The 12,602-nt window shown below is 60.2% G+C and overlaps 1 protein-coding gene across 1 annotated transcript; it reads left to right on the top strand.

Annotated features, from left to right (window-relative positions):
• Positions 1-1,306: 1,306 nt before the first annotated feature.
• On the top strand, positions 1,307-12,165 carry LOC138734977 (splicing factor U2AF 65 kDa subunit-like). The gene is given in 15 exon segments (XM_069882811.1): positions 1,307-1,423; positions 2,240-2,376; positions 2,473-2,502; positions 2,598-2,700; positions 4,792-4,943; positions 6,803-6,919; positions 7,010-7,148; positions 7,579-7,658; positions 7,930-7,953; positions 7,955-8,053; positions 8,478-8,564; positions 10,256-10,504; positions 11,935-11,958; positions 11,960-12,037; positions 12,039-12,165. Coding segments are annotated over 15 exon segments (1,401 nt in total). The 5' UTR covers positions 1,307-1,374; the 3' UTR covers positions 12,072-12,165.
• Positions 12,166-12,602: the final 437 nt, after the last annotated feature.

Below are 12,602 nucleotides of genomic sequence, written 5' to 3'. Positions count from 1 at the left end.
AGACCCCCAAACTGCCCCCCAGAAGCCACAGAGCCCCCCGAGACACCCCAGAGACCCCAAAACTGCCCCCAGAGCACCCTGAAGCACCCCAGAGACCCCCAAATTGCCCCCCAGAAGCCACAGAGCCCCCCGAGACACCCCAGAAACCCCCAAACTGCCCCCCCAGAAGCCACAGAGCCCCCCGAGACACCCCAGAGACCCCAAAACCGCCCCCCCAGAGCACCCCAGAGACCCCCAAACTGCCCCCCAGAAGCCACAGAGCCCCCTGAGACACCCAGAGACCCCCAAACTGCCCCCCCAGAAGCCACAGAGCCCCCTGAGACACCCCAGAGACCCCCAAGCAGCCAGAACCCACCCAAACGTCCCCCCAAAACCCCCAGAGCGCCCCTGTTTCTCCCCAGTCCCCCCATTTCTCCCCGTTCCCCCCTCAATTCTCCTGTTCCAGCTGGGGGGGTTCTGCCCCCACCCCGGGGAAAATATGAAAATGGTAAAAAATGAGAAAAAGATTATTAAAAAAAAAGAGAAAAATGAATGGGGGTAAAAAGGGGGGGGTGGGGGGAAATGAGGGGGAAGGAGAGGGAAAGGGGGAAAATGAGAGGAAATAGAGAGAGGGGGAAGGGCAGAAAGGGAGGAAATAGGGTTGGAAGTGGGGAAATGGGGGAAAGAGGTGGGGGAAGGGGAAAAAAGGAGGAAGCGGGGAAAGGGGGAGGAAAGGGGGGGAAAAGAGGATGGAAAAGGGGGTTGGAGAGGAAAGGGAAAAGGGGGGAAGGAGGGGAAGGGGGAATGGAGGGGAAAGGGAAAGGAGGGAAGGGGGAAAAGGGATTGAGGGGAAAGGGGAAGGGGGAAAAAGGGGGGATGGAGGGGAAAGGGAAAGGAGGGGAAGGGGGAAAAAGGGGGGATGGAAGGGAAAGGGAAAGGGGGGATGGAAGGAAAGGGGGGAAGGGGGAAAAAGGGGGGATAAGGGGGGAAGGGGGAAAAAGGGGGGTTGGAGAGGAAAGGGAAAAGGGGGAAAGGTGGGGAAGGAGGAAAAAGGGGGGATGGAGGGGAAAGGGGGAAGGAGGGGAAGGGGGAAAAAGAGAGAGGGGAAGAAAGAAGAGAGGGGAAAAAGAGAGGGGGGACAAAGGAGAGAGGGGAAATAGGGGGGAAAAGGAGAGGAAAGAGCCGAAGGGGGACGGAAAGAGCCGAGGGGAGACGGAGAGAGCCGAGCGCCGCCGGAACGAGCCGAGCGCTGACGGAGAGAGCCGAGCGCCGCCGGAAGGAGCCGAGTGGGGCCGAGCGGGACCGGAAGTGTCGGCGCGCGGGGCCGGAAGTGGCGGCGCTGCCGAGCGGGGCCCGGGCTGCGCGGGGTCGGAGCCGCCGAGCGGAGCCGCCGACATGTCGGATTTCGATGAGTTCGAGCGGCAGCTCAACGAGAACAAACAAGGTGCGAGGAGAAGGGCGCGGGGGGGCGGGGGGTCCCCAGCAGCAGCGCCGCCCCCCTCCCTCCCCCCCCGCCACGCTCCGCCCCTCCCCCACCCACGCCCCCCCCCAAGGGTCCCCGCCCCCCCCCTCTTTGAGCCCTTTGAGAGGTCCCTGATCCCCCTTTGAGGGGTCTCGGAGGGGTGGGGGGGGTTGGGGGTCAAGGATGGGAGTTGGGGATCGGGGGAGGGTGTCTGGGGGGCGTCCTGGGGGTTGGGGGGGGGAGTTGGGGTTCTGGGGGGGGTTCTAGGGGTTGGGGGTGGGACTTGGGGGTCTGGGGGGTGTGTTCTGGGGTCTGGGGTGGGACTTGGGGGTCGGGAGGGAGTCTGGGGGGGGTCCTGGGGGTTGGGGGAGGGAGTTGGGGGTCTTGGGGGTGTGTGCTGGGGGTCTAGGGGGTGTCCTGGGGGTTGGAGGGGGGAGTTGGGGTTCTAGGGAGTGTTTGGGGGGGGTCTTGGGGGTCTTGGGTGGGTCCTGGGTTTGGGGGGGGGAGTTGGGGGTCTGGGGGGGTCTAGGAAGTGCCTGGGGGGGTCTGGGGTAGGACTTGGGGGTCGGGAGGGAGTCTGGGGGGGGTCCTGGGGTTGCGGGGGGGGAATTGGGGGTCTTGGGGGTGTAGGAGGGGAGTCCTGGGAGTCTTAGGGGGATCCTGGGGGGTCTGGGATGGATCCTGGGAGGTCAGGGGTGGGAGTTGGGGTTTGGGGCGTCCCAGGGGTTAGGGGTTTCTGATTCCCCTCTCCTAATTTATTGCCTCCTCCTCAATTTTTGGGGTGTCCCCCCCGCCTAGAACGCGACAAGGAGAACCGTCACCGCAAGCGCAGCCACAGCCGCTCCCGCAGCCGCGACCGCAAGCGCCGCAGCCGCAGCCGCGACCCGGCGCAACCGCGACCAGCGCAGCGTCTCCCGCGACCGCCGGCGGCGCCGGTAACGAGGGCGGGGGGGAAAATTATTAATTACGAAGTCACGGGCTTCGAATTTCGTTCGAATTGCGATTCTGAATGAGGTTTTGTCTCCTCGCAGGTCGCCTTTGAGCCTTTCGGGGCCGCTGAGGTGAGAGAGGGGGGGTCGTGGGGGGTCAGAGGGAGGTTTTGGGGGGCTCTAAGAGGGGTCAGTCCCCTCCTAACCCCCCCAACCCGCCCCCCCAGCCGCTCCCCCCGCCACGAGAAGAAGAAGAAGATCCGCAAGTACTGGATGTGCCCCCCCCCGGCTTCGAGCACATCACCCCCATGCAGTACAAGGCCATGCAAGGTGAGGGGGCCCCCCCCGGGAACCCCAGAACCCCCCCTGGACCCCCAGAGACCCCCCCAGAACCCCCCGAGGATCCCCGGGACCTGCAGAGCCCCCAAATCCCTTCTGAGTCCCCTCCTTTATCACCCCAAGCACCCCCACGATCCCCCAGTGCCCCCCACAAAGACCCACAGAGTCACCCCAAACTGTCCTAGAGACCCCCCACCTCATACTCTCCCCCAGATCTATTAGGACCCCCAACGCCACCCATGGGACCCCCCCCGGGACCCCCTAATCCTCCCACAGGACACTCCGAAGCCCCAGAACCTCCCCTGGACCTTCTAAACTCCTCTCAGAACCCTCTAAATCCCCCTAAACTCCCCAGGGACCCCCAAAAACTGTCCCAAGCCTCCTCCAACCCCCCAGGACCCCCATAAGCCGCCCAGGATCCCCTAAACTCCCCTCAGAACACCCTAAACTCCCCCAAGGACCCCCAAAAACTCCTCCAGGCCCCCTCCAAACCCCCCAGGAGCCCCACAACCTCCCCCAGGACCCCAAAACTCCCTCAAACGCCCCCCAAAGCCCCCCAGGGCCCCCCTAAACTCCCCTCAGAACACCCTAAACTCCCCTAAGGACCCCCAAAAGGTCCCCCAAGCCCCTCCACATCATCCCAGGACCTCCATAAACCCCCCAAGATCCCCTAACCTCCCTCAGAACCCTCTAAACTCCTCCTAGGACCCCCAAAAACTCCCTTGAGCCCCCATAACCCCCCCCCAGGACTCCCTACACTCCCCTCAGACCTGCTAAGCTCCCCCTAGGGCCCCCCAAAACTCCCTCAAGCCCCCATAACCCCCCTCCAGGACCCCCTAAACTCCCCTCAGAACCCTCTAAACTCCCCCTAGGGCCCCAAAAACTCCCTCAAGACCCCATACCCCCACCCCGGGACCCCTTAAACTCCCCTCAGAAGCTCCTAAACTCCCCTAGGGACCCCCAAAAAAGTCCCCCAAGTCTGCTCCACATCACCCCAGAACCTCAATAAACCCCCCAGGACCCCCTGAACTCCCCTCAGAGCCCTCTAAACTCCCCCTAGGGCCCCCAAAAAACTCCCTCAAGCCCCCATAACCCCTCCCAGGACCCCCTGAACTCCCCTCAAAACCCCTGAACTCCCCTCAGAACCCTCTAAACTCCCATAGGGTCCCCCAAAACTCCCTCAAGCCCCCATAACCCCCCTCCAGGACCCCCTAAGCTCCCTTCAGAAGCCCCTAAACTCGCCTCAGAACCCTCTAAACTCCCCCTAGGGTCCCAAAAACTCCCTCAAGCTCCCATAACCCCCCTCAGAACCCTCTAAACTCCCCATAGGGCCCCCCAAAACTCCCTCAAGCCCCCATAACCCCCCTCCAGGACCCCCTAAACTCCCTCAGAACCCTCTAAACGCCCCCTAGGGCCCCAAAAACTCCCTCAAGACCCCATACCCCCACCCCAGGACCCCTTAAACTCCCCTCAGAAGCCCCTAAACTCCCCCAAGCACCCTCCGAATCCCCCAGGATCTCCATAAACCCCCCAGGATCCCCTAAACTCCCCTCAGAACCCTCTAAACTCCCCATAGGGCCCCCCAAAACTCCCTCAAGCCCCCATAACCCCCCTCCAGGACCCCCTAAACTCCCTTCAGAACCCCCTAAACTCCCCTCAGAACCCTCTAAACTCCCCCTAGGGCCCCCAAAAACTCCCTCGAGCCCCCATAACCCCCCCCAGGACCCCCTAAACTCCTCTCAGAACCTCCTAAATTCCCCCAAGTCCTCTCCAAATCACCCCAGGACCTCAATAAACCCCCCAGGACCCCCTGAACTCCCCTCAGAACCCTCTAAACTCCCCATAGGGCCCCCCAAAACTCCCTCAAGCCCCCATTAACCCCCCTCCAGGACCCCCTAAACTCCCCTCAGAACCCCCTAAACTCCCCTCAGAACCCTCTAAACTCCCCTAGGGTCCCAAAAACTCCCTCAAGCCCCCATAATCCCACCCAGGACCCCCTAAACTCCCCTCAGACCCCCTAAACTCCCCCCAGCCCCCTCCCAACCCCCCCCAGCCCCCCTAACGCCCCCCGTGTGGCGGCAGCGGCGGGGCAGATCCCGGCGACGGCGCTGCTGCCCACCATGACGCCGGACGGGCTGGCCGTCACCCCCACGCCGGTGCCCGTGGTCGGCAGCCAGATGACGCGGCAGGCGCGGCGCCTCTACGTGGGCAACATCCCCTTCGGCATCACCGAGGTACCGGGGGGGGGTCCTCCTGCTCCCCCTTTACCCCCCCCTCCCGCTCCCCTTCCCCCTCGCCTTTCGCTTGCGCTTCGCTCCCCGTCCTGCTCCCCTTTTGCTCCCCTTTCTCCTCACGTTTTGCTCATGTTTCACTCCTCTTTCTCTCGTGTTTTGCTTCTTTTTCTGATCCCTTTTCTGCTTCTTTTTCACTTTCTCTTCACTCCCTTTTCTGCCCCCATTTCACTCCCTTTTCTGCTCCCGTTTCACTCCCTTTTCTGCTCCTTGTTCACTCCCTTTTCTGCTCCCGTTTCACTCCCTTTTCACTCCCTTTTCTGCTCCCGTTTCACTCCCTTTCCCTCATGTTTTGCTCCCCTTTCTGCTTTCCTTTTCCACGTGTTTTGCTCTCCTTTGTGCTCTCCTTTCTCTCGTGTTTTGCTCCCCTTCCTGATCCCTTTTCTGCTCCCTTTTCCCTCATGTTTTACTCCTCTTTTTTCCTTTCTTTTCTCTCGTGTTTTGCTTCTCTTTTTGCTCCCATTTTACTCTCTTTCTGCTCCACTTTTGCTCCCTTTTTTCCTCACGTTTTGCTCTTTTTCTGCTTTCCTTTTGCTCCCTTTTCCCTCATGTTTTGCTTTCTTTTTTGCTCCCTTTTCTGCTTTCTTTCCTCTCACTTTTCCCTCATGTTTTGCTGCCGTTTCTGCTCCCTTTTTCTTCCCCTTTCCCTCACGTTTTCCTCTCTTTTTGCTCCCTTTATCCTTGTGTTTTGCTCCCTTTTCTGCTCCCCTTTCTCTCATGTTTTGCTTCCCTTTTTGCTCCCCTTTCTACCCCCCCTTCCACTCCCTTATTTTCTCCCCTTTCACTCCCCTTTCCTTCATGTTTTGCTCTTCTTTTTGCTCCTCTTTCTGCTCCTCCTTTCTCTCATACATTTGTTCTTTTTTTGCTCCCTTTTCCTTTGTGTTTTGCTCCCCTTTCTGCTCCCTTTCCACTCTACTTTTTGCTCCTCTTTCCTAATTTTTGCCGTCATGTTTTGTTTTTCTTTCTACTTCTATTTTTGTTGGTTTTTATTCTTTTTTCTCTCATGTTTTGCTGCTTTTCTTTTGCCTTTCCTGCTCTCATTTCCTTCACACATTTTCTCCTTGTTGCTTTGCTTTCCCTTGTATTTCATTCCCCTTTTTGCTTACTTTTCTGCTCCTCTTTCTCTTTTGTATTTCTCCCTTTTTTGCTCCCCTTTCCCTCATATTTTGCTTCCTTTTTTGCTCCCCTTTCACTCCCCTTTTCCCTCGTATTTCACTCCCTTTTCTGCTCCCCCCTTTCCCTCCATTTCCCCCCCCTTTCCCTCCATTTCCCCCCCCTTTCCCTCCATTTTCCCCCCCTTTCCCTCCATTTCCCCCCCTTTCCCTCCATTTTCCCCCCTTTCCCTCCATTTCCCCCCCCTTTCCCTCCATTTCCCCCCCTTTCCCTCCATTTCCCCCCTTTCCCTCCATTTCCCCCCCTTTCCCTCCATTTCCCCCCCTTTCCCCCCCTTTCCCTCCATTTCCCCCCCTTCCCTCCATTTTCCCCCCCTTCCCCTCCATTTTCCCCCCTTTCCCTCCATTTTCCCCCCCTTTCCCTCCATTTTCCCCCCCTTCCCCTCCATTTTCCCCCCTTCCCCTCCATTTTCCCCCCTTCCCCTCCATTTTCCCCCCCTTCCCCTCCATTTTCCCCCCCTTCCCCTCCATTTTCCCCCCCTTCCCCTCCATTTTCCCCCCCCTTTCCCCTCATTTTCCCCCCAGTTTCCCCCCGTTTCCCCCCGTTTCCCCCCATTTTTCCCCCCCTTTCCCCCCGTTTCCCCCATTTTTTCCCCATTTCCCCTAATCTCTCACTCTTTCCCCCCCCAGGAGGCGATGATGGATTTCTTCAACGCTCAGATGCGCCTGGGGGGCCTCACCCAGGCTCCCGGCAACCCCGTCCTGGCCGTTCAGATCAACCAGGACAAGAACTTCGCCTTCCTGGAGGTTTGAGGGGGGGTGTCTGGGGTTTTGGGGTTCGGGGGGGGGGGGTCACGGAGCCTTTCGGGGGCCCCTGACCCCCCCCGGCCCCCCCAGTTCCGCTCGGTGGACGAGACCACGCAGGCCATGGCCTTCGACGGCATCATCTTCCAAGGGCAGTCGCTCAAGATCCGCCGCCCCCACGACTACCAGCCGCTGCCCGGCATGTCCGAGAACCCCTCTGTCTACGTCCCGGGTGAGGGGGGACCCCAAAACCCTCCCTGGGAACCCCAAAATCTGACCCGGGCACCCCAAAAACCCCACAGACCCCAAAAACCTGCCCTGAGCACCCCTAAAGTCACCCCTAAGGCCACCCCAAAACCTTCAGCTGCTGCCCAGTGTGTCTGAGAACCCCTCTGTCTACGTCCGGGTGAGGGGGGACCCCAAAACCCACCCCAGGCACCCCAAAACCTGACCTGGGTGCCCCAAAAACCCCAGAGACCCCAAAAACCCATCCTGAGAGCCCCTAAAGTCACCCCTAAGGCCACCCCAAAACCTTCAGCTGGTGCCCGGCATGTCTGATAACTCCTCTGTCTACGTCCCGGGTGAGGGGGGACCCCAAAACCCCCCCTGGGCACCCCAAAACCTGACCCCGTCCCCCCATTTACCCCCTTGCGCCCCCCCAGGCGTCGTCTCCACGGTCGTGCCCGACTCCGCGCACAAACTCTTCATCGGGGGCCTCCCTAATTACCTTAACGACGATCAGGTACGGGGAGGGAGGAACCCCAAAACGCCCCCAGAGCCCCCTGGGGCCCCCCAAATCCCGAGGGGGGGGGCGGGGACCCCCATTTCCCACCCCCCAGGGCTTAGTTTGAATCAATGGGAGCAGAAATGGGGGTTGGGGGGTGGGGGGGTCCCAGTTTTGGGGGGGTGTTCCTGGTTTGGGGGGGGGGAATTCCTGGTTTTGTGGGGGTGTTCCTGGTTTTCGGGGGTCTCTAGTTTTTGGGGGGGTCCCCACATTTCTGCTCCCCCCCCAGGTGAAGGAGCTGCTGACGTCGTTCGGGCCCCCTCAAAGCCTTCAACCTGGTGAAGGACAGTGCGACCGGGCTCTCCAAGGGCTACGCCTTCTGCGAGTACGTGGACATCAACGTCACCGACCAGGTACCCCAATAAAACCCCGGGGGAACCCCAAAAACCCCGGGGGAACCCCGAAAACCCCAGGAGAACCCCAAAAAACGCCTCCCCGCTCCGCTCCAAGCCTTACTGGGGGCTGCGTGTGACCCAAACTAACCCCAAATCAACCCAAAATCCATCCTGGAGGTGCTGGGGAGGGTTGGGGACCCCCCAAAACAGACCTGGGGACCCCAAAAAGCAACCGGGCCCCCCCCCCCAGATCTCATGGTGATCCCAACCCCCCCTTCCTCCTCCCCAAACCCTCCCAGCCTCCCAGCAGGCTCCCCTGGGGTTGATCGTGCCCCGAAATTCACTGAAATGCACCCAAAATCAGCCCCAAATCCATCCGGGGGGGGGCTGAGAGGGTTGGGGACCCCCCCAAACTGACTTGGGGCCCCCCCGACCCCCCCAGGCGATCGCGGGACTGAACGGGATGCAGCTCGGGGACAAGAAGCTGCTGGTGCAGAGGGCGAGCGTGGGGGCCAAGAACGCCACCCTGGTGAGGGGGGGCTGGGGGGGTGAGGGGGGCAGGTTGGGGGGCTGGGGGGGCAGTTGTGGGTCTGGGGGGGCAGTTGTGGGGTTGGGGGGGGTTGGTTGGGGGGGTTTGGGGGGGTTGGGGGGGCAGTTATGGGGTTTTAGGGGAGGGTTGGGGGGCAGGTTGGGGGTTTGGGGGGGCAGTTATGGGGTTGGGGGCCTGGTTGGGGGTTTTGGGGGAGGGTTGGGGGGCAGTTATGGGGTTTTGGGGGGGTTGGGGGGCAGTTGGGGGTTTTAGGGGGGGTTGGGGGGCAGCTGTGGGGCTGGGGGGGGCAGCTGTGGTGGTCAGTGGAGGTTGAGGTGCTCGTTCCATGGAGATGGGAAGCTATGGAGGTGGAGGAGGATGGATGGAGGGAGATGGGGATGGAGATGATGATGGAGATGATGGAGATGGAGGTGATGGAGACGGAGATGGTGAGGTTGAGGTTCTCCTTGGAGCTTGTTGAGGCTCTCCACGAGGAGGTTGAGGCTCTCCACGAGGAGGTTGAGGCTCTCCACGAGGAGATTGAGGCTCCACGAGGAGGTTGAGGCTCCCCACGATGAGGTTGAGACTCTCCATGAAGCTTGTTGAGGTGCTCCTTGGAGTTTAAGGTTTTCCATGGCGGTTAAGGTTCTCCATGATGAGATTGAGGTTCTCCATGGGGGTTGTTGAGATTCTCCTTGGAGATTAAGGTTCTCCATGATGAGGTGAGGTTCTCCATGTTGAGGTTGAGGTTCTCCATGATGAGGTTGAGGTTCTCCACGGGGATTGAGGTTCTTCATGAAGGCTGTTGAGTTTCTCTGTGGTGGTTGAGGTTCTCCATGATGGGGTTGAGGTTCTCCTGGAAGGTTGTTGAGGTTCTCTATGAAGGTTTTTGAGGTTCTCCACGGGGATCGAGGCTCTCCATGAAGGTTGTTGAGGTTCTCCATGGGGGTTGAGGTTCTCCATGAAAGTTTTTGAGGTTCTCTATGAAGGTTTTTGAGGTTCTCTACGGGATCGAGGTTCTCCATGAAGGTTGTTGAGGTTTCTCCACGGGGATCGAGGCTCTCCATGAAGGTTGTTGAGGTTCTCCATGAAGGTTGTTGAGGTTCTCCATGGGGGTTGAGGTTCTCCATGAAAGTTTTTGAGGTTCTCTATGAAGGTTTTTGAGGTTCTCCACAGGATCGAGGTTCTCCATGAAGGTTGTTGAGGTCTCCACGGGGGTTGAGCTTCTCCATGAAGGTTTTTGAGGTTCTCCATGAAGGTTTTTGAGGTTCTCCATGGGGGTTGAGGTTCTCCATGAAGGTTTTTGAGGTTCTCCATGAAGGTTTTTGAGGTTCTCCATGCGGTTGAGGTTCTCCATGAAGGTTTTTGAGGTTCTCCGCGGGGGTTGAGGTTCTCCATGAAGGTTTTTGACGTTCTCCATGAAGGTTTTTGACGTTCTCCGTGCGGTTGAGGTTCTCCATGAAGGTTTTTTTGACGTTTTTCATGGGGATCAAGGTTCTCCATGAAGGTTTTTGAGGTTCTCCATGGGGTTGAGGTTCTCCATGAAGGTTTTTGAGGTTCTCCATGGGGGTTGAGGTTCTCCGCGGAGGTTGTTGATCTTCTCCGGGTTCTCCGCGTGGGCCGAGGTCCCCGTGGCCGCCCCCCTCACGCCGTGCGCCCCCCCCCCCCCCACCTCCTCCTCCTCCTCCCAGAGCACCATCAACCAGACGCCGGTGACGCTGCAGGTGCCGGGGCTGGTGAGCTCGCAGGTGCAGGTGGGCGGCCACCCGACCGAGGTGCTGTGCCTGATGAACATGGTGCTGCCCGAGGAGCTGCTGGACGACGAGGAGTACGAGGAGATCGTGGAGGACGTGCGCGACGAGTGCGGCAAGTACGGCCTCGTCAAGTCCATCGAGATCCCCCGGCCCGTCGACGGCGTCGAGGTGCCCGGCTGCGGCAAGGTGAGGCCCCCGAGTGTGAGGGGAGAGACCCCCGAGTGTGGGGAGAGACCCCCAAGTTTGAGGGGAGAGAGAGACCCCCGAGTTTGAGGGGAGAGAGACCCCCAAGTTTGAGGGGAGGGAGACCCCCAAGTTTGAGGGGAGAGGCCTGAGTGTGGGGGGAGAGACCCCCCCCTTTTCCCCCCTAACCTCTCTTCTTTTCCCCCTCCGACCCCCCCTTCTTCGTACCCCCCTTTTCTGACCCCCCTTTTTTCCTCTCCAACCCCCTTTCTCCCCCCCCAAACCCCCCTTTTCCACCCCCAAACCCACTTCCCCCCCCAACCCCCCTGTTTTTCATCCCCCCCCTGTTTTTCATCCCCCCCTTTTCTGAACCCCCCTTTTTCCCCCCCTCCAACCCCCCTTTTTCCCCCCCTCCAACTCCCTTTTCTCCCCCCCACAAACCCCCTTTTCCCCCCCACCAAACCCCCATTTTCCCCTCAAACCCCCTGTTTTCCCCCCCCGACCCCCCTGTTTTCATTCCCCCCCTTTTCTGAAACTCCTTTCCTCCCCCCAAACCCCCCCTTTTCCCCCCCCGACCCCCCTTTTTTCCCTCTCCAACCCCCTTTTTTCCCCCTCCAACCCCCTTTTCCCCCCCTGACCCCCCTGTTTTCATTCCCCCCTTTTCTGAACCCCCTTTTTCCCCCCCAAACCCCCTTTTTCCCCCCTCCAACCCCCTTTTCCCCCCCAAACCCCCTTTTTCCCCCTCCAACCCCCTTTTTCCCCCCTCCAACCCCCTTATTTCCCCCCAAACCCCCTTTTTCCCCCCCAACCCCCCTTTTTCCCCCCTCCAACCCCCTTTTCCCCCCCCAAACCCCCTTTTTTTCCCCCTCCAACCCCCTTTTTCCCCCCCCAAACCTCCTTTTTCCCCCCCAACCCCCCCTTTTTCCCCCCTCCAACCCCCTTTTCCCCCCCCCAAACACCCCTTTTTCCCCCTCCAACCCCCTTTTTCCCCTCCAAACCCCTTTTTTCCCCCCTCCAACCCCCTTTTCCCCCTCCAACCCCCTTTTTCCCCCCCCAAACCCCCCTTTTTCCCCCTCCAACCCCCTTTTTTCCCCCTCCAACCCCCTTTTTTCCCCCTCCAACCCCCTTTTTCCCCCCCCAAACCCCCTTTTTCCCCCTCCAACCCCCTTTTCCCCCTCCAAACCCCCTTTTTCCCCCTCCAACCCCCTTTTCCCCCCTCCAACCCCCTTTTTCCCCCCCCAAACCCCCTTTTTTCCCCCCCACCCCCCCTTTTTCCCCCTCCAACCCCCTTTTTCCCCCCCCAAACCCCCTTTTTTCCCCTCCAACCCCCTTTTTCCCCCCCCCAAACCCCCCTTTTTCCCCCTCCAACCCCCTTTTTCCCCCCCCCCGCCCCCCCATTTCCCCCCCCTTTCCTGACCCCCCTTTTCTCGCAGATCTTCGTGGAGTTCACGTCGGTCCTTCGACTGCCAGAAGGCGATGCAGGGGCTCACGGGGCGCAAGTTCGCCAACCGCGTGGTCGTCACCAAATACTGCGACCCCCGACTCCTACCATCGCCGCGACTTCTGGTAGCGCCGCCCCCCCGGACCCCCCGAACCCCAAAACCCCAAAACACCCCCCCCCTTCTATTTTTTTTTGGTTCTTTTCCATGGTTTTCTCCCCCTTTCCCCCCCCCCCCAAGTGCTGTTTCTCGTTGTAGCGCTCGCACCCCCCCCCCCCTTCCCCCCTTGGCGAATATGGGGGTGCCCCCCCCCCCCGCCCCCCCCCCCCGGGTCTGAAGGAGTTGGGGACCCCCCCTGCCCCCACCCCCTGCGTTTCCCCCCCCTCCTCAATTAAATGATTTTTCCAATTACCTGGAGTCTGCGTCTCATTGGGGGGGGGGGGGGGGAGAGCGAGGAGCCCCCCCAGTTTGGGGGGTCCCTCTGGTTTGGGGGTTCCATCCTCTATTTTCGGGTTCCCTTTGGTTTGGGGGTTCCATCCTCTATTTTGGGGTTCCCTTTGGTTTGGGGGTGCCCTCCTCCCTTTTGGGGTTCCCTCTGCTTTGGGGGTTCCCTCTGGTTTTGGGGTTCCCTCTGGTTTTGGGGGTTCCCTCCATTTTTGGGG

This window comes from Phaenicophaeus curvirostris, unplaced genomic scaffold (assembly GCF_032191515.1).
Source record: "Phaenicophaeus curvirostris isolate KB17595 unplaced genomic scaffold, BPBGC_Pcur_1.0 scaffold_366, whole genome shotgun sequence".
Taxonomy (NCBI): domain Eukaryota; kingdom Metazoa; phylum Chordata; class Aves; order Cuculiformes; family Cuculidae; genus Phaenicophaeus; species Phaenicophaeus curvirostris.
The sequence above is the reverse complement of the archived record's forward strand: the minus strand, read 5'-3'. Positions and strand labels throughout refer to the sequence as shown.